At 42.1% G+C, this 21,330-nt stretch overlaps 2 protein-coding genes across 2 annotated transcripts in view; one reads left to right on the top strand and one right to left on the bottom strand.

Annotated features, from left to right (window-relative positions):
- LOC135527178 (uncharacterized) overlaps positions 1 to 10,636 on the top strand; it is a 32,676-nt gene extending 22,040 nt beyond the window's left edge. The window contains exons 6-10 of the mRNA XM_064955805.1: positions 1,343 to 1,469; positions 5,721 to 5,860; positions 7,048 to 7,223; positions 7,327 to 7,453; positions 8,747 to 10,636. Of these exons, the coding sequence (XP_064811877.1) occupies positions 1,343 to 1,469; positions 5,721 to 5,860; positions 7,048 to 7,223; positions 7,327 to 7,453; positions 8,747 to 8,952 (776 nt within the window). The 3' untranslated portion in view covers positions 8,953 to 10,636. The remainder of the gene's footprint in view (positions 1 to 1,342; positions 1,470 to 5,720; positions 5,861 to 7,047; positions 7,224 to 7,326; positions 7,454 to 8,746) is intronic.
- Positions 10,300 to 14,311, bottom strand: LOC135525835 (transmembrane protein 179-like). The gene is made up of 4 exons (XM_064953760.1): positions 13,934 to 14,311; positions 13,050 to 13,187; positions 12,890 to 12,968; positions 10,300 to 12,734 (listed from the first exon to the last, which is right to left on the bottom strand). The coding sequence occupies exons 1-4, from the start codon at positions 14,233 to 14,235 to the stop codon at positions 12,552 to 12,554; spliced, it is 702 nt and encodes a 233-aa protein (XP_064809832.1). The 5' UTR covers positions 14,236 to 14,311; the 3' UTR covers positions 10,300 to 12,551.
- Positions 14,312 to 21,330: the final 7,019 nt, after the last annotated feature.

The following is a 21,330-nucleotide window of genomic DNA, read 5'->3' as shown; positions in this document are numbered from 1 at the left end:
ATGGGAGCATTAAGGGGGTATTATCACTCAAACTTGGTGATTAGGGAGAGTCGTAATGGTACCCAAATGCTTTTTGTTATATACAAATCTGAATTGATACCAGTGAGCAATGTGTGATTCTGTACAATAGAGAAACAAACCTCCACCAGAGAGCCTGGCGTATTCCTTACAGCCCAACAAGCACCATGTGATTCATTTAACCCCGGTCCATCTTTATTTGCTGTTAACATAGCATAGCTCTGAGACAGTGTTCACCTAAAGTGTCCAGTCATCGGTCACCTGCTGCCTCTCCTCTGCAGACGTCTGCATTCATCTCTGTCTTTCTGTCTGTCTCTCTGTCTGTCTGCCGGGAGGCTACTCTCTGTCTCTCTTTCTCTGTCTGTCTGACAGGAGGCTGCTCTTAGTTTGTCTGCCTAGAGGCTGTTCTCTGTCTGTCTGCCGGGAGGCTGCTATCTGTCTGTGTGCCCAGGAGGCTGCTGTCTGTCTGCCGGGAAGCTGCTCTCTGTCTGTCTGCTGGGAGGCTGCTGTCTGTCTGCCGGGAGGCTGCTGATGCTGCAGCAGCTCAGTGTTGCGTGGGCCGGAGGTAGCAGGAGATAGACAGGGAAGACTAATGGCCATGCTAGGCATTATCTCATAAAGAGTTGTGTGGCGCCATGGAATACTGAGGCCCCTGATTCAGCACTGTGCCTGCTCTCTGCTTCTGGCATCACAATCACTCCACCAACCTTCTGTCTCTCTCTCTCTTCAATCTCCTGTTCAAACCTTTGCCCATTTCCAAATTCTCTCATTCTCCGTCAAAGATATTGGACCTACCCTCTTTCCTATTCTTTCTTTTACCTCATCCTGTTCAACGTTTCAGTCTGCCTATTGCCATTTCTGAACCACTTTACTTTTCCTTTTATCTCTCTGTAACATTAGGCTGTAAACGTTTCTATGTAGGCTAATCTCCACTTCCAACAGGGTTAGGTCAGTTGTGTATTTGCCTGTGTAAGCTGGTAGCTGTGTCACTGCTCTTGTGGGCGTGGTGAGTGTTTTGTTTTGACTCACAGTATCTTCTCCCTGCCCTCTTACCTCTGCTCCTCTGCTCATTATCCTGTTGGCTCCACTGTACCCTGCTGTTCAAACTCCATTCTCATCTCCACACTGCCAGCCCTGCCAGAGACCACGTCGCCAGCCTTTTGGATTCTGTTTACTTGCTGTGGAGAGAGGCAGAGACAGAGCGAGAGGGAGTTAGGGGGATAGAAAGATAGAGAGGGATAGAGCGTGAGAAAGAGAAGGATAGAGACAGACATTAGCGGGCAGCTGACTGCGTCTGATTACATGACCTGTGTGTGTGTAACAGGCCCCCAGGAGGAGGCTTTGCTGGGCTCGGCAGGGACAGGATGGGCGTCCTCAGAGGAGCTATCGGATCAGGCCTCCCATGCACAGCACCTGGAGCAGCTAGCCCAGCTCTGCATCGTGAGTAAAAGGTGCGTAGAGATGAATAACGTGAAAGGCTGTTTCCGCTGTGTGTTACAATACTGTATGTAATTAAAAATAGGCTAATTTATTATGTGTTCTGTGTGTCTAAAGGCTCTCTGGGCCCAGTGAACAAGTAGAACACAAAATGTCCTCACTTGCAATAAGGACAGTGTTGCTTAGTACTGTTGGTTTTCCTCTCATTAAAAAAGATTTGTAGCTGTTTCTGTTCTGCTGACCTTTCTGTACTTTTGTTGGTCTATACTGGGTTTCAAGTAAGGACGAGATGAACAAGTAGAGAATTATCTTGTTAAAATGCCTGTTACACACTGAGTGTACAAAACATTAGGAACTGCATTTTTTATATTGATAATTCAATCTTTAATGTAATTGTTTTTATTTTTGATATCGCTAATTACATTTTTAATATCAATAATGTAATTGTGAATATGAATAATTGTCCAATTCTGCATATATTAGTATACACCAGTGGTGGAAAAGTACCCATGTGACATACTTGAGTAAAAGTAAAGATACCTTAATAGAAAATGACTTAAGTAAAAGTCACCCAGTAAAATAATACTTGAGTAAAAGTCTAAAAGTATTTGGTTTTAAATATACTTAAGTATCAAAAGTAAGAGTAAAAGTATGAATAATAAAATAAATATTATATTAAGCGAACTAGACTGAACAATTTTCTTGTTTTTTAAATTTACGGATAGCCAGGGGCACACGCCAACACTCAGATATCATTTAAAAACTAAGCATTTGTGTTTAGTGAGTCCGCCAGACCATAGGCAATACGGATGACCAGGGATGTTCTCTTGATAAGTGTGTGAATTGGACCCTTTCTGTCCTGCTATGCATTCAAAACGTAATGAGTACATTTGGGTTTCAGGAAAAAACATATGGAGTAAAAAGTACATTATTTTCTTTAGGATTGTAGTGAACGCAAAGTAAAAGTTGTCAAAAATACAAATAGTAAAGTGAAGTACAGATACCCCAAAAAACCACTTAAGTAGTACTTTCAAGTATTTATGATTAAGTACTTTACACCACTGGTATAAACTGAGTGTACAAAACATTAACAACACCTGCTCTTTCCATCACATACACTAACCAGGTGAAAGCTATAATCCCTTATTGATGTCATCTATTAAATCCACTTAATCAAAGTTGATGAAGGGGATGAGACAGGTTCAAGAAGGATTGTTAAGCCCTGAATCAACTGAGACATGTATTGTATGTGTGTGCCATTCAGAGGGTGATTTAAGTGCTTTTCAATAGGGTATGGTAATAGGTGCCAGGCGCACCGGTTTGAGTCTGTCAAGAATGGTTGCTGCTGGGATGTTCACGCTCAACCGTTTCCCGTGTGTCCACCATCCAAAGGAAATTAAGCCAACTTGGGAAGCATTGGAGTCAATATGGGCCAGCATCCCTGTGGAGCGCTTTGGACACCTTGCAGTGTCAATGCCCAGACAAATTGAGGCTGTTCTGAGGGCAAAAGAGGGTGCAACTCAATATTAGGAAGGTGCTTCTGTTTTGTCCACTCAGTATAGATGGTATAATATACAGTATTGACCAGGGGTATTCAACTATTACTAGATCAGGAACCTGCTGGTTTCCTGTTATACCTGATAATTGCACCCACCTGGTGTCCCAGGTCTAAATCAGTCCCTGATTAGAGGGGAACAATGGAAACATGCAGTTGGAGCAATAAATAAATGCAGTGGAACTGGCTTCAGGGTCCAAAGTTGAGTTTGATGGGTATAGAGGCAAAAAAAGGCTGTAGTTATATTTATGCTGTGTATTTTGATACTCAGTCTAGCTATTTTTACTTTGCAAAGGCTGTATATGAGAGTACGATATCTTTAAAAGGTGATTAACAGTGATATCTCACAGAGACATTGTTTGCATTGTTTAAATAGAACATTTCTGAACTGTCTATGTGGTGGAACTGTCTCCAAAATGGTTAGCTTTTCTTTTTTTATTTCTAACAGAAATGTACCGTATTTAAACCATAGATTGTCTCACATCTTCAGTTGATTGAACTCAGTAACACATTGCCCCTCCCCCTGATTGTTAGTGAAAGACGGATTATATCTTTATAGTGCTTTGAACATATGTCATCAGGATGGATATTTCCTCATCCAATAAACAAGTGCAGGAATAAGTGTTTGCATCCGTGGTCCCCATGCAAAAACCACCTGGTTGATTTCACTTGAGGAGTTGGAGAAAAGGGCCACCATCTCTAATGTTACCAGAACACAGGGATCTGGTCCTTGATGCAGGGGTACTCTGTTAGGCCACAAAGACAGTAACATCAACATTTATTTGTCCATGTTGTCATTGGTTGGAAGATTAAAGCATTAAGCCTGATTGTCTTGAGAGGGTGGAAGGGGGGAACAGGTGCATAGGGAGAGGGGTGTGATGGTTGGATAAGGTGAGGAAGCTGGTTCATTTTGAATGAGATTGTAGAGATTGTTTATGGCTGTATCCAGGGTCTTGGGTTTCTGGGCAAACAATGACAAGCACTAGTTGGTTTCTGCTGTTTGACCTCATTCTTGTACAATACTTTTGGTTTTGGGTTTCCAGCACAATGGTCTCATAGACTAGACGTAACATAGTAAATGTAAATTAAAATATATGTTTTGATTGGTATGGTTACATAAGACAGATGGTTACTGAAGGCAAAAACTAAAGTGGGTGGATTGGTCAGCGTATAACCCAAAGGTTGCGAGTTCGAATCTCATCAGGGACAATTTTAGCATTTTAGCTAATTAGTAACGGTTTTAGTTCTTACTACTTTTTAGCTATGCTGCAAGTACTTGTTACTTAATGTAGCCAATGTGAAATGCCTAGCTAGTTAGCGGTGGTGCGCCAGGGTCCCTGGAAGAAGACATCTCTCGGAAGACACAGAAACTGATCCCAGATCCATAGCTGGTTGGGAAGGGTGGGGGCGATGACGTCAAAGTTGTCCCAACTTTCCTGATGAGAGAAATAGTTTGGGAGATTGGCTGCCCTGTGAGTTCTGCTTTACATACAGACATAATTTGAACGGTTTTAGAAGCTTTAGAGTGTTTTCTATTCAATAATTATTATTATATGCATATATTAGCAATTTTGGACAGATGTTTTTTCTGTTTACTATGGGCACGCAATTCATCCTACCCTTAAACCTAAACTTAACCCTTTAACCTAACTCCTAAACTTAACCCTAACTTCAACCCTAACCCCTAACCCCTAGACTAGCTAAAGTCAGCCACCTAGCCACCTAGCTAGAATGTGTGATCTAATAAGAGATAACTGGAAGATATGGACAGGAACTTCTTTTGGACTAATATAACAGGCTGTTGTAGTCGCCAGCCCCCATCTTCTCTTGTGGTGCTTCCTGAATCTTTCAACGCTGTGGCAGGAAGTCCTTCGGCCATTGAAGGGCTTCTCTGTACTTTGGCGATAGGATGTCCTCAAAGGACATTCTAAACAGTGCAAAAGGACACCTGGACATTACTAATTGAAGGGAATAATGGTTGTGGAACAGCAATCCTGAAATCTGCCACACTAAACGGGACTTTCTCTCATCTATGGCCACACATGAGGGTGATGAATGACCTTGCTTGGTGTTACCCACGGGCAGATACAGATACAGAGAGCGCAGCAGAGTTGGAATCTGTAATGCCATGCTATGCCCACCTAACTCTGTTCCAGAGGGGGATAGCCATGGAAGGGTGCAGAGTAAACCAACCTGTGGGGGCCATGGCATTTGTAATTCACACTGGAACCAGGACGAGGGCAGCAGCTTGGCAGTTGGCAGGCCCTGGACGTTTCCACTGGCTTCATAAGGTTGGGTCTCTGGCCCTGAGCCCACAGCCCAATCGGCCCAGCCTCGTTGCTCCAAATCTAATCACAGCTCAGCCCACGTGTGTTTGGATTTGTCATGCTGCTCTGCTTCAAACACCGACATCGATCCTCACACCTGACAATGCAGCACGTCCCACTAAGCTTGATTAAGGTCAGCCATTGTTGTGCTCCATGAAAGGATTTATTTATGGGATTAAATTAACCAAGGGTGCCAGACAATATATATTCCAGCCCGAATCCAAGCCCAGGTTGATTCTTTGGAATGACATGAACTGCTTTTTCTAGTTCAAGTGTTATGAGCATACTGATACAAAAATAATCTACTGATACAAACTACTACTGATACAAAAATAATCCATAAAATGTTACTTATCTATGTGTTCCTGTCCTTTGTCTTTCAGACCTCATCTTGCTTTAGAGTACAGTGGGAAAGCCACTAAGATCCATCAGAGGGCCTTTGGCAACGACCACCCCATCACAGACAGGAGTCTGGAGCTGCTGGCCACCGTCTACGCAGAGATCGGCAAGACAGAATACTCAGGTAAAAGCCATAGACATGCTGAGTAAAGACATAAAATAGCCATAGACTTATTGAAATGGTCATGAGTGTGGCTGAGTGTGACAGCATGTACTGTCGTGTCAGTATGACAGACAAGCCTTCCTTACAGCACGCAGGCAGACGAAGAGTTTTATATTTGATAGTTAGTGGTTAAAAATGCACACTGTACACTGAGAGGTGATGTAGTGTAGACCTTGTCACCACGTTAACACAAAGCACACTCCAGTGGCATGACAAACCCAAGAACAACCACCTTGCCTCAGCTCACACACCGCACTGTAAGTGGCATACAGAATTACAATTAACCTTCATACTCTACGATGTCAGCTCAAGGAAATGTTCAATTAAATAACACACTTACTGTGCTGTTGGACATCAAAATGGTTTTATATAGAGCTGAACATAAAATACTTTGACAGTTTGAGGCCGCTGTAATGTTGTGCTCATGCTTCGCTTGCATGAAGAGGAAAATGCATTTTCTATTATTTCCCAAAGTTGACATTTTTAGGGATGCTTGGTCTGCATTGGGTAAAATGTGCCCTAGATGTTAAGATCAACTGTTGAGTCAGCTTTCACAGATTAGGGTGCTCAGTAAAGCAGGTTATGTAGAACCTGGCTTGCTAAGACAACAGTTCACATTGTACGTTGTCATTAATTCCAGTTGACCTTCTTGGCCATATCCTAGGTAAAATAGATTTGTAAATAAATACAGAGAACAGCTGAAGCAAGAACACAGTTTGTCTTTGCAATGTAATCCAGGTCACTGTAAGGGTACACGTTTCATTCAAATGACTCTGTTTTCTCTCTGTGTAACCTTAACTTAGTTTCATACACAAAGTGTGATTTCTCTGTGACTTAAAATCGCTGTCATGGAGTTGGCATTTTGGGTGTGTGCTGCACGCCTCCTATAAATTCCTTTATTGATAGTTGGGCCGTCTACATGTTGCTTATTCATTCTATTGCACAGCTATCATAACACATTGCTAGTGTATTGCTTTATAACTGTGTACATGGCCATGATGGAGTCAACACAGAAATGTTTGTTTTGTATTTTGAACTTTCATCTTCAGATCTATCTACCCAGTATTTGTCTGCATGTTTACTTGTACCTTGACTCCAGGTTCCATTGACAGTTAGAGACTAATGTTTACTCATGGTTAACTCCTTAGACTCCCTGGACCAGTGTGTGTCAGTGCTGTCCAAGAGGTTTGCTGCTGCCGAGTCCTTCAGAGACAAACTCAACAACGATCTTCCCCATTCCCACTCCCATTCCCATCGGGAGAAACACTCCGAGGTCTGGCACGGGAAAGACCCCAGTCCACAGGATGACACACCAAAACCGAAGGTGACACTCTTTTGTTAAGAATACCTTTTTTTCCCCAGTCAATGTACTTAAAACTGGTGTCCATTGTGTCCTCACTTCTAATGATATCTCACCCTCTCCTCAGGTCACCAACGGTAAAATCCCTACGTCCATACTGAAGAGGTCTGGCTCAGGATCAGACTCGGAGCCCAGCCACAGATGGAAAGGCGAGCGACGGGTCCGGTTCCGGGAGCCTGAGACCACTGTGCATGGTGAGAGAGACACAGAAGGATAAGAGATCAAATACCAAACATAGGGAGGTCATGAGGACAAGACCTGTCCTAGCTTTAAAAGTCTGGGCCCATTCAGTGCATGTAACGAGCCGAGGAGAGATAAAGAGTGTGTGTCAGACTATAGCTGATGGAGAGGGTTACCTTCTGGTGCATTCTCACCTCTACCCAATCACTCTGACTTCTTTACTGCACTCGGAGGCCCTGGTCTGCAGAAACAAGAAACACATTCATCATTGGACTGACTCAGCTCTATTCCACTGGGTTTGGGGAGTTAAACACTCACTATATCAAAATGTATAAAGCAATTCTTAGTAATACATTGGTGAGATATACTGCTAAATCTACTGTTCTCCTCATTCTCTATGGGGCAATGTACCTCACAAAGGGGTCTGATTGTTATGGCGTAGCTGTAAAAGAAAATGAACAAGATACAGTAAAATCCTGTGATTAGATCGTAAAACACTGTCCCTTGAGGATACTGTAGTATTTAATGCAATGCTGGATTTAGAAAAAGAACAAACATGTTCAAGTGATTTACACTTCATGATGAATTATGCATGCAAATGAGTCAGCATACAATCTGTGACACAGAGATAGCTAATTACGTGCAGCCATCCATTGTAGCTGTACGCCACCAGGCATGTGTGTACTGTGGCTGCAGCGAGATGTCTAGGTGCAATGTGAAGCTGTTATTTACTTGTTTATTATCTATCGGTTTCGCATACTATGACTGTTTAGTTGGTAAGTCTGTCTGAGAGTGGTCCCAATTATTAACTTACTAAGAGCATGAAGCAAGTGTCATCCTTACTGACTGGTCATTACTGACTTGTTATAGTAAACCCGTTTATGGAATACTGTTGTGTGGTGACTCATGTCAAAATATGCCATCATAGACATTTTAATATTGTACTGTGATGCATGGGTTTTCCTCCCTCCAGTGAGTTCGTTTTGCATGGCCCGTTGCCCCAGGTGGGAGGAATTTGCAGATTAAGTGAAATCTTCACTCCCCGGGCCCCCCGGGCCATGCAAAATGAACTGGCCCATTTGTTTCCACTGTTGATATTGCATATTCCAGTCCAGTATCTGGTGTATGGAACATGTTATACAGTTAACAAAGAGCCATAACCAAAAACACAAAAAAAGCAGGCCTCTAGCTACAATGGGTGGAGAAAATGAATTTTGGAATCAGGAAGATGCCATGCCCTTCACACCTGAGCGGGCGGACTGGATGAATCATTCAACAGTTTGTTGTTGGTCTCTTTTGGTTCACAGCCTATGACACGTCACCGCCACGCCCCCACCTGGCCCTGTTCACCTGCTTGTTCCTGCTGATGTCACTGCTGGGCGTGGTCATGTACAGCACGGACCGCCGGCGCCCACAGCGTGTGTGTGAGGAGCTGGAGGCCTCGCTGGCTGTCTATCTGATACACATGAAACAGCTGCTGTGGGGCTGCTGGATCTGGCTAACCATGCAGTGACTGGGAGCCACCGAAGGGGGAGACGTGGAGCAGTGAATTCACTCTCTTCCTCACTACATGTCCCTTAAGGTGTCCTTACCCAGCTTGGTCCACGAGCACACCTCAGTCATACACACTGACTATCTATCTATGGTGTTGAGATGTGCACCCCTACTGCTACGCTCACACCCATATATGGAGAAATGTGTCATCTCAGAGATACAGTACGTATCCTCCAGGCCTGTACACTGGTGGTGGGTATGCAGCCATGTTTGTTTTATCGATAAGACGTTTTGCACATCAGCAATGTTGACGCTCACTGATTATGCTCACTTAATTGCTACAATCATTTACATTTTCCATTCTTGACAAAATCTATTGTATGTGAGTAAATGTTTAATGGATTGCAAAATCAATTGTATTTATTTTATTACAGTACATAATTTTGTGTACTTAAAAGATTACTACAGATATGAATGTCTATATACCGTATAGTAAGGATTATCACAATATTACGCCTTGTTATTGCACATAATTGAATGTAGAAAATGTGAAAACTGCTTTAAATTGGCTAAAAAACACCCTTACTGTCTAAAATAAGGATTATGGATTGAGTCAAGCACAATGTGAACACCTTTTAAAAGGGATTTCTGAACCAGACACAGGACCGCTTCAATTCACAGTGCCAGGTTGATCTAGCAAATTGATTGACAAAGCCATCTTTCTTTTACAGCATAAGAACTGTAGTCTGACCATTTTTAGGTCAGATAAATGTTGTGATCCCAGTTGGACAAAGATGACGACTTCAGCACAATAATATGAATCCTCTCTTTCCTGGGAATGTACTCAAATTCAATGAGTGATTATGACAGTGTACCTCTTGGTAAATGCTAAAATGCCACAAGTAATATCCTCTATCCTCTAAATGTTATTTATTTCTTATATACTGCATATCTGCATCTACTCAAATATCCAATACTTTTGTTTTCTTTACAGTACATTTTGAAAGGGCTTTTGTTGCATTTCTATTTTTTGATTGATCCGATATTCAGGTTTTAATCTTCATGTCAAATGCTTTAAAAGCTGTGGATTATTTGGGGATTGAAACATACTTTAAATTAGAGCAAATGTTTATGATGCAAAGTAAATAAAAGGTATGTACATTAACTGTATGGTCCAATGATCTAGGGTAAGATGCAGCAACATTGTGACACTAATTGAAGCATCACTGTGGGACCTTCATTAACTGGCACCATTCAAATATAGAGCATTTAGAAATTGAGTCTCTTCTTTACAGGTGTTGAGCTTGAAAAGGGCAAAGTGATGCTTATCAAATACATGTCAATCTGAGCAATAAAACACAAGACATTGTTTCCAATAATACATATTCTTTATACAGCTTTCAGGGAACACAACTATAGGAAAGAGTCAGTGTTGGAAAAAATCTGAGCAATACGATGCAACCAATGTCTGAATGGAAGAGATACTGAGACTGAAGGTTTTCTCTGCACTCTCAAGCAGAGCTACTGTCATTAGCAGCACAAATACCTAGCAAGTAAACATGGCCTGTATCTGCACATTTTGGTTTGTAGCTGCATTTCACTGCTGACAATCTGTATGTGGTGCCTTTTAGAAGGATTTCTTAGTTTCTATCTTTTTTTATTTAATTGAATAATTTTAAATAAAACTGTCATTGCATACCAAAGTCAGTGAGGGTGGTCTAACAAGTCTAACATGCTTTGAATTTGTGTGTGTGTGTGTGTGTGTGTGTGTGTGTGTGTGTGTGTGTGTGTGTGTGTGTGTGTGTGTGTGTGTGTGTGTGTGTGTGTGTGTGTGTGTGTGTGTGTGTGTGTGTGTGTGTGTGTGTGTGTGTTCACGTGTGTGCGTTGGCGTGAGAGCGAGAGCATGCATGTGTGCAATAAAATGATGATCCATCTTTCCACGCCGCGGGCTACATTTCCTCACGCACAACAACACAGAACTAGCCTTGGATAATGTGTCATCCCGTCTATGTTACAGGCTTCTCACTCACTGTCAAAACATTTTTTTTGCGTCAAGATTGTGTCAAATAACAAAGGAGGGGCCAACCTGAGCTTTTATGATTATCAGGATGAAAAGATTGACTGATTTAGCTACTTATGTGATTTTCAGGCATTTCATCCTGAGATCTGTTGCAGTCAGTTTAAGTTCACTGATAAAGTTCTTACAAAGTACACTTTTCATTTTTTTTAAAATACTGTTTGGTAATTGTAGATACTGAATAATAGACTGAAAATCATACATCATACTCTGTTGCTGCATGCATGCAAAGAATTCACACATTACTGAAAGCCTATCATGAATGTATTCGACTGTTACAAAATAATATATTGCCCAACACAAAAAAAATGTCAGCCTGCTCACACTGTCTATATTCACACAGTACATGCAAAAAATGAAAACAAAGAAAATATGATCCATTTGAACCATTCTTTAACCACCTTGTGTGAGTCACCATCTATGTGCAGCTAAATGGAAATCACGGTAAAAACGAGTCTCAATGCACCATTTCTATCCTCATTAAATGACCTTGATTTTCTGAGCTCATTTACGCTCCAGTGTGTGCCCTGAAGGGGAAGACATGTCAGCAGTAACTGATTATCAAATACAAATATAGCAAGTGGACAAATGGATTGAATCAGCTCCATAATACAGCCGGAATCTCTTTACCCTACAGTGCTTTACAGTCAACAGCAGCATTTTCAAGGGGAAAATCAGGAAACATATAAGGAGGAGTATGTCCAAGCAAGACATCATTATTATGCCCTCTAAAAACAGTTAATGGATTTCACTTGATTGAAAATGCACTGAGTGTACAAAACATTAAGAACACCTGTTCTTATCAGGTGAATCCAGGTGAAAGCTATGATCCCTTATTGATTGATGTCACCTGTTAAATCCACTTCAATCAGTGTAGATGAAAGGGGGGATATAGGTTAAAAATGATTTTTAAGCTTTGAGACTACTGAGACATTTGGGGTGGCAGGGTAGCCTAGTGGTTAGAGCGTTGGACTCGTAACCGAAAGGTTGCAAGTTCAAACCCCCGAGCTGACAAGGTACAAATCTGTCGTTCTGCCCCTTAAAAGGCAGTTAACCCACTGTTCCTAGGCCGTCATTGAAAATAAGAATTTGTTCTTAACTGACTTGCCTAGTAAAATAAAGGTAAAATAAAAACATGGATTGTGTTTGTGTGCCATTCAGAGGGAGGGTGAATGGACAAGACAAAAGATTTAAGTGCAGTATGGTAGTAGGTCTCAGGCGCACCGGTTTGTATCAAGAACTGCAACGCCGCTGGGTTTTTCACACTCAACAGTTTCTTGTGTGTATCAAGAATGGTACACCATCAAATGGACATCCAACCAACTTAATAACATGGGTAACATGGGCCAGCATCCATGTGGAACGCTTTCGACACCTTATAGAGTCCATGCCCCAACCAATTGAGGCTGACTAAGGGCAAAAAGGGGTGAAACTCAATATTAGGAAGGTGTTCCTAATCTTTTGTACACTCAGTGTAGATTGACAGGGGCTGGCAGTTGGAGGAGGATATGTGTCAGTAATGTGCACGTGCCCTCTGGGTGTTAGATCATGCCGCTCTTCAACTGGTTGGCATCGGAGCCCCGGTGGGACGAGTGTCCAAGCAGCAGCTCCTTCTCGTGGATCAGACTGTCCAGAAGGTCCTCCTGGCGGTAGTTGTGGTAGACCTTGAGGAAGGCCATGACCGTGATGCCCAGCCACGTCAGCCACGCTGCCCACAGACCAAACTGCACAGCAGAGACATGGAGGCAGGGGGGTCGTTTAACAGACATTACATAGCCTCACAGATTTAAACAAGGGCTCTGGGTTTCCAAGTTCATTGCACATGTTTTAATAAGAGATCAACACAGTGTATGACAATATACATCCGTCTGACCCTTACCTGGGCAATGGCAAACTGGTCATAGAACGAGGAGTTGTCCAATCCTAACTCCAGATCGGTGTCCTGCATGTCCTCACAGCTGAGATACAAGACAAAGTTAGCTTAGGAAAATAACTCTCCGGACTGTCCAAGAGCCATAAGATGGGGTCATGAGCCTCACCTGCTGGGCATGCCCCCGCCCTCTGTGATGGCGTCACACCACAAGTTGAAGCCCACACTAATGATGGTGCTGGAGAGGAACACTGTGAACACCATCAAGGAGCTGATCAACAGATTCAGGAAGGCATTGAACAGGGAACTGCACTCACAGAGACAGAGTGAAAGAGCAAGAGAGAAAGTGAGAGATAGAATGTAAGACAGGTTCAATAATGTAATTGTTCTATCATTACCATCCCTGGCTCATTTGCCTAATGTTGTATGTATTGGACTTGATTAGATGATAATTAATTTAACTGTGACTATGTTGCGTTCTAATGGACGATAATGACCTATAGAAAGAGATGGGTGGTGTACCTGTATGCCAATAATTAATTAATTATTCGTTTTAGATACATGTTTTTTAAGTGGATGGATAGATTACCCTATCCACCCTATGTCAGACTAATGAAAACCTCTGCATTGCACAGTAGCAAAACGGTTATTATAAAGATTGCAAGCGTCTTATCATTATATAAGGCCTATTAATCAATGCAGTTTTTGTAATTGCACCTCTGTTGAAAGGCAGAAAATGGCATGTCTTCCTTCGGGCTGATTGAACATATTGATTACGGAGCAAAGCAGCAAGATGGGCAGATTTTGCCATAGCAAAAACATACGTTAACATTTTTTGAGGGCTAGATCTGTAGACCTCAGAAAAAGCAATTGAACGTAAAGGCTGTAATTAATCAAGAAGGATCACTGATCATTCGGGTGTGGGAGTGGGTGGGCATGGGCTACTTGAAACACATCCCATCTATTTTCTCTATTTAAATAATTCAGATAGAATAAACACAAAGAAAACCTGCAAATCAAAACACAAGAACCACAAGTGATTTTGACACTCACTCGTCGTGGCCTTTGAAAAGAAACAACAGCAGTCTCCATGACTGCACTGCGGACAGGATGAGAGATGCTATCCCGACAAAAGTGATGAAACTGCAGGAAGACTCTGGTCCCCACTCCTCAACGATAAAGCGCTGCTTTGAGACTGTGATGTTCTCATTCTGCCACATACCACGCGTGAAAAGCAAGCATTTTCCATGAAAATCCTCCGTGTTTTCAGAGAGAGGCACTACGGCAATAAAACCAAACACAAACGCCAAAAAATAGAGGATGCATTGGGCGAAAATTAAATTATCAAGGGCCATTATTGCGTCTCCTTTCTCTTACTGCGTTCGTTGCATCGGCGACTGCGCAGTAGAGACATTTGAGCGTGGGCGCAGCATCAGCATCATTCGTGCTGGAGCAGCAGGCTCAATGGGACCGATTCAGACAAAGCCTCGTTCACATTAACCATAAGCACTCCCCCTTTACATTGCACCGGTTGTCATTCATTTCAATATGGACGCCGACAATTGAGTGGAATCGCAACGCCCCCTTGCGGTTGAAGGCTCTGTTGCGAGACGCATACTTGATATTTTTCCAAACTTTGTGTGGTCTTCAGTCCAGCCAGAGGCTGCTTTCCATACACTTAAAAGACACACCCTCTCCCCTCAGCCCTCAATGTAAGTGGACACTTCTGATGACCTATCATGATGTCTGACGAGTTGATACTTGCAGGGCAAGGGGCGAGGGAAGAATTTATTCATTTTAAATGGACCACTCTTGCCCAGAAATGTATCACTACAGGTTCATCCCACTTGTCAGTCCACCTGACCGTGCTGCTGCTCCAGTTTCAACTGCTCTGCCTTATTATTATTCGACCATGCTGGTCATTTATGAACATTTGAACATCTTGGACATGTTCTGTTATAATCTCCACCCGGCACAGCCAGAAGAGGACTGGCCACCCCACATAGCCTGGTTCCTCTCTAGGTTCCTTCCTAGGTTTTGGCCTTTCTAGGGAGTTTTTCCTAGCCACCGTGCTTCTACACCTGCATTGCTTGCTGTTTGGGGTTTTAGGCTGGGTTTCTGTACAGCACTTTGAGATATTAGCTGATGTACGAAGGGCTATATAAATACATTTGATTTGATTTGTGTTTTCAGTCATCATGGAACTGCTGTGTGTGCCTTATATTCACTACAGTTAATTATGATTGCATTTCATATTTTGTCTAAAAGACAACGCATCCACAGACATCGTATGTTAGCCATCCTACTAACGTTATATCGAAAATTACAATGTATACGTGTGATGTTAGGGAAAGTAGTGTGCACAAGCTAATGTTTCCAAAAGATAACCAAACAAAAACATTACTTCTGATACGTGTTTGAGCCATCCTGTGCATTACTGGCACAATGTCTAACTTATTTACATTCGTTTTTACTTACACGTGTATGTTGACTTCTCCATATTAATGTCGGTTTTAAGTTTTGGCTGACTTTTCTTAGCACATGTACAATCATCGCAAATTAAATAATGGGGTGTTTCAGGCCCCAGAGTGAACATAATTGTACACTCGCAAAAACGAGGGCTGATGGGCTTACATTGTCAACTTCCCTTGCTTGGCTAATAATTTGGACCAACGACAAAGATGCCCGCGGGGATTCTCCCAAGGGCATAAAGCAAAGGTAAATGGATGCAGCCGGAGTCTGGCAAAAACAGGTTACCAAAATCACAGAAGAAGATGGCTTTATGGGATAGCTAGCAAGTTCTAAGCAATTATCCATTGCTATAAGTGAGTACAAGTAATGTTAAATAACGTTAATACACATTGGGTGTTAAGCTAATTATATTAAATGACTGTTGCCTCCAGTATATGTTAATTGTGATGGTAATGACATTTGTTTTTGATGGTAACTATTAGGTGGAAGTCACTAGCTACAATGCGGTATCTTCAACCTAGCCTAGCTTTTAGCTAGCTGGCTGCTCTGCAAGCAAGCTTGACGTGCTACAAAGTTAGAGAAACAAGATTAGGGAAAAGTAACTTAACAAAACATGATTTATTATCACCTGAAACAATATGTTTCTCCTGTCTTGAATGAAAGGTAATATTTTGCAATCTCCCAAAATAAATGCTATCTCTGACGAGAGGCTCTAGTGATGCTACATTTGATGCTCCGAGGCATGCATAAAAATCTCTAAAGGCATTCTCTCTATCTGCAGAGAATATGTAGACTGGGCCGACAGAGCGTAGCGCAGTGTTGCAATATCGTTTCTTATCATAAAAGAGGTGGCTCCTTGTAGTGGTCCAGCTGGAGTGAACCGTGCGCCAGGCTCCAGGTTTAAAATGCTACTATATGGTCAGCGTTCCATAATGATTCAAATAGGTTATATGTGATTCGTATCGGGAAACTAGGCGTATGTCGTGCTTCACTACTTCACAGGAGAGCCATTTGAAGGTCAACTTAAATGTTTTATCAAAATGCATTGTTTGGCAGAAATGCCTTCTGGAACATGTGGAATTTGATGTGCCTTAATAAGAAACTTGTAGGCCATCTGTACATGCAAATAAAATTGTTAAATTACAAGCCTAGTTGGTTTAGCCATGGTCAAAGGAAGGAACCTTCCCGCTAGCCATGAGTGGCTGTGATAATGGATGGGCTGGACATGCCGAGAGATGAGTTCGGATTGGTCTGCCATGTAGCACGCTTTTGTCTATAATATGAGCTGGTCAGTATGTGTAGGTAATCCTTTCTAACGCTGCATTTCTGAAAGATTTCACGTAGTAGAATATCCAACAAGTAATCTAACAAATTCACAACAACTACCTTATACACACAAGTGTAAAGGGATTAATAAATACATGGGTGAGCGATGGCGTGCGGCATAGGCAAGATGCAGTACAATACAGTATATACATATGAGATGCGTAATGTAGGATATGTAAACATTATTAAAGTGGCGTTATTTAAAGTGACTAGTTATACCTTTATTAAGTCTGTTTATTTAAGAGGCCAGAGATTTGAGTCTGTATGTTGGCAGCAGCCTCTCTATGTTAGTTATGGCTGTTTAACAGTCTGATGAGAACACACCCTTGTGGGGCTCCAGTGTTGAGGATTAGCGAAGTGGAGATGTTGTTTCCTACCTTCACCACCTGGAGACGGCCCGTCAGAAAGTCCTAGTTGCACGGGGCGTTGACCCAGTTGCACAGGGCGGAGTCGAGACCCAGGGTCTCGAGCTTAATTATGAGTTTGGAGGGTACTATGGTGTTAAATGTTGAGCTGTAGCCAATGAACTGCATTCTTACAAAGGTATTCCTCTTGTCCAGATATGTGCAGTATGCAGTGTGATGGCGATTGCGTCGTCAGTGGACCTATTTGGGCGGTGAGCAAATTGGAGTGGGTCTAGGGTGTCAGGTATGGTGGATTTGATATGATCCTTGACTAGTCTCTCAAAGCACTTCATGATGACAGAAGTGAGGTCAATGGGGCGATATTAATTTAGTTCAGATACCTTAGCTTTCTTTGGAACAGGAATAATGGTGGCCATCTTGAAGCATGTGGGAACAACAGACTGAGATAGGGATTGCTTGAAAAAGTCTGTAAACACACCAGCCAGCTGGTCTGTGCATGCTCTGAGGACGCGGCTGGGGATGCCATCTGGGCCGGCAGCCTTACGAGGGTTAACACGTATAAATGTTTTACTCACGTTGGCCACAAAGAAGGAGAGCCCACAGGCTTTGGTAGAGGGCTGTGTCAGTGGTTCTGTATTGTTTTCAAAGCGAGCAAAGAAGTTGTTTAATTTGTCTGGGAGCAAGACGTTGATGTCCGCGACGGAGCTGGTTTTCTCTTTGTAATGCGTGATTGACTGTAGACCCTGCCACATACGTCTCGTGTTTGAGCCCTTGGATTGCGACTCTACTTTGTCTCTATACTGACGCCTTGCTTGTTTGATTGCCTTGCGAAGGGAATAGCAGCACTGTTTGTATTCGGTCATGTTTCCAGTCACATTGCCATGATTAAAACGGGGGTTCGCGCTTTCAGTTTTGCACGAATGCTGCCATCAATCCACGGTTTCTGGTTAGAGAAGGTTTTAATAGTCACAGAGGGTAAGACATCTCCAATGCACTTGCTAATGAACTCACTCACCGAGTCAGCGTATACATCAATGTTGTTGTCTGAGGCTATCTGGAACATATCCCATCCACGTGATTAAAGCAATCTTGAAGCGTGGAATCCGATTGGTCAGACCAGTGTTATATTGATCTGAGCACGGGCATTTCCTGTTTTAGTTTCTGTCTATATGCTGGGAGCAACAAAATGGAGTCATGGTCAGACTTGCCAAAGGCAGGACGGGGGAGGGCTTTGTATACATCACAGAAGTTCTAGTAGCAATGATCCAGAATACTACCAGCTTGTGTCGCGCATTCGACATGCTGATAGAATTTAGGAAGTATTGATCTTAGGTTAGCTTTGTTAAAATCTCCAGCTACAATAAATACAGCCTCAGGATGTATGGTTTCCAGTTTACATAGAGCCCAGTGATGTTCTTTCAGGGCCGACGAGGGATCTGCTTGTGGGGATATACACGGCTGTGACTATAACTGAAGAGAATTCTCTTGGAAGATAATGCGGTCGGCATTTGATTGTAAGGAATTCTCGATCAGGTGAACAAAAGGACTTGAGTTCCTGTATGTTGTTGTGATTTCACCATGAGTCGTTAATCATCAGGCATACATCCCCGCCCTTCTTCTTACCAGAGAGATGTTTGTTTCTGTCGGCGCGATGCGTGAAGAAACCGGGTGGCTGCACCGACTCTGACAACATATCCGAGTGAGCCATGTTTCCATGAAACAGAGAATGTTACACCTTGTTATCTAGAGATTGGACATTGGCGAGTAATATGCTCGGAAGCAGTGGATGGTGTGCTCGCCTTCTGAGTCTGACCAGTAAGCCGTTCCGTCTGCCTCTCCTGCGGCGACCGCGTTGTTTTGGGTCGGCCTCTGGGATAAGACCCCATGTCCGGGGTGGAGGTCCGAACAAAGGATCCACTTCAGGAAAGACGTATTCCTGGTCGTAATGATGGTAAGTTCACATCGCTTTTATATCCAATACTTTTTCCCGGCTGTATGTAATAACACTTGAGACTTTCTGTGCTAACAATGTAAGAAATAATACATAAATAAACAAACAACTGCATAGTTTTCTAAGGACCTGAAATGAGGTGACCATCTCTGTCGGGCACCATTTTCATCCTCAAGGCACACCTGTTAATTGAAATGCATTCCAGGTGACTACCTCATGAAGCTGGTTGAGAGAATGCCAAGAGTGCGCAAAGCTGTCATCAAGGCAAAGGGTGGCTACTATGAAGAATCTCTAATATAAAATATATTTAGATTTTTCTTACACGTTTTTGGTTAACCAATGATTCCATATTTGTTATTTCATAGTTTTGATGTCTTCACCTATTCTACAATGTAGAAAATAGCACAAATAAAAAATAAAACTTTAATATTGTAGATAGAAGCCACAACCTGTCTTCTATTTACAATCCCTCATTTATCTTTTTGTAAATATATACTATATATTATTATTTTTCATATATTTTCCTTCTTTATTATTTTTCCCCTAAATAGCAATCCTCAGGGACAACCACACTCACATGACATTGGAAAGAAAGGTAAATAGAATGATGCAAAATGTAAGGAAACTAACACTAAAGTGACAGTTATAAATGTATGTGGGTATAACCAACAGTGGCTACCAATAGTGGCTAATATTTAACACAATACAAATTGTTTAAAAACATACAGCGAAAAGTCTGGGCAAATAATTAAAACAACTGTTGATGCAATAGTAATCATAAACCCAAATTGAGAACCTTTTGTTTGATTAAGGGTGAATTCGTGTGTGAGAGATGTATTATGTATAACCTACCTGAAAGCATGAGATCGTGATGTGCACAGGTAAGATCAGGGATATTGCCTCTGCGTATTTAAACAGGTCGGTAATTGTGGTGAAATGGAAGAGGAAAGACTAAGTAACTATTGTGACCTCGTACCAAGATATACACTTCCTCTTATTCAAGAAACCACATCAGATATACCCTGGCATTGTGTGGCTGATTGATGACGAGAAACTGAAATGTTTTTGTCCATTGTGTATTTCCGTTAGCAGAATATTTAGATAAAGCCTGAAAAAAGGGCTAACAATAATTAAATAGTAAAAATATTTAGCGTCTATGTGGTAAATGGCACTTGTGTATATAGATTCTGTATAGGCTTGTCTCCCATATGAATCTTCTCTTTGTGCCAGACTGGGTTCTGACTTCTGATTCTTTTTTTCTGTATTTATTTGTCTGTATATGTATGATCGGAAGTCGGAAGATTACATACACTTAGGTTGAAGTCATTAAAACTCGCTTTTTCAACTACTCCACAAATTACTTAAGAAACTATAGTTTTGGCAAGTCGGTTAGGGCATCTACTTTGTGCATGGCACAAGTAATTTTTCCAACAATTGTTTACAGACAAATTAATTACCTTATAATTCACTGTATCACAATTCCAGTGGGTCAGAAGTTTACATACACTAAGTTGACTGCCTTTAAACAGCTTGTAAAATTCCAGAAAATGTCATGGCTTTAGAAGCCTCTGATAGGCTATTTGACATAATTTGAGTCAATTGGAGGTGTACCTGTGGATGTATTTCAAGGCCTACCTTCAAACTCAATGCCACTTTGCTTGACATCATAGGAAAATCAAAATAAATCAGCCAAGACCTTGGAAAAAAAATTGTAGACCTCCACAAGTCTGGTTCATACTTGGGAGCAATTTCCAAACGCCTGAAGGTACCACGTTCATCTGTACAAACAATAATACGCCATGGGACCACGCAGCCGTCATACCGCTCAGGAAGGAGACGCGTTCTGTCTCCTAGAGATGAACTTACTTTGGTGCGAAAAGTGCAAATCAATCCCAGAACAACAGCAAAGTACCCTGTGAAGATGCTGGAGGAAACCGGTACAAAAGTATCTATATCCACAGTAAAAATGAGTCCTATATCGACATAACCTGAAAGGCTGCTCAGCAAGGAAGAAGCCACTGCTCCAAAACTGCTATAAAAAAGCCAGACTATGGTTTGCAACTGCACATGGGGACAAAGATCGTACTTTTTGGAGAAATGTCCTCTGGTGTGATGAAACAAAAATAGAACTGTTTGGCCATAATGACCATTATGTTTAGAGGGAAAAGGGGGAGGCTTGCAAGCCGAAGAACACCCTCACAACCGTGAAGCATGGGGTTGGCAGCATCATGTGGTGGGGGTGCTTTGCTGCAGGAGGGACTGGTACACTTCACAAAATAGATGGCATCATGAGGGGGATATTATACGGATATATTGAAGCAACATCAGTCAGGAAG

This window comes from Oncorhynchus masou, chromosome 32, assembly GCF_036934945.1.
Source record: "Oncorhynchus masou masou isolate Uvic2021 chromosome 32, UVic_Omas_1.1, whole genome shotgun sequence".
NCBI lineage: Eukaryota > Metazoa > Chordata > Actinopteri > Salmoniformes > Salmonidae > Oncorhynchus > Oncorhynchus masou.
This window is presented reverse-complemented; position numbering and strand designations above follow the sequence as displayed.

Coding starts and splice junctions, on each gene's coding strand:
- LOC135525835 (XM_064953760.1), bottom strand. CDS start 14,235: ATGGCCCTTGATAATTTAATTTTCGCCCAATGCATCCTCTATTTTTTG. Junction 12,969..13,049: donor GGCGGGGGCATGCCCAGCAG/GTGAGGCTCATG, acceptor CTTGTATCTCAG/CTGTGAGGACATGCAGGACA. Junction 12,735..12,889: donor ACCAGTTTGCCATTGCCCAG/GTAAGGGTCAGA, acceptor TCTGCTGTGCAG/TTTGGTCTGTGGGCAGCGTG.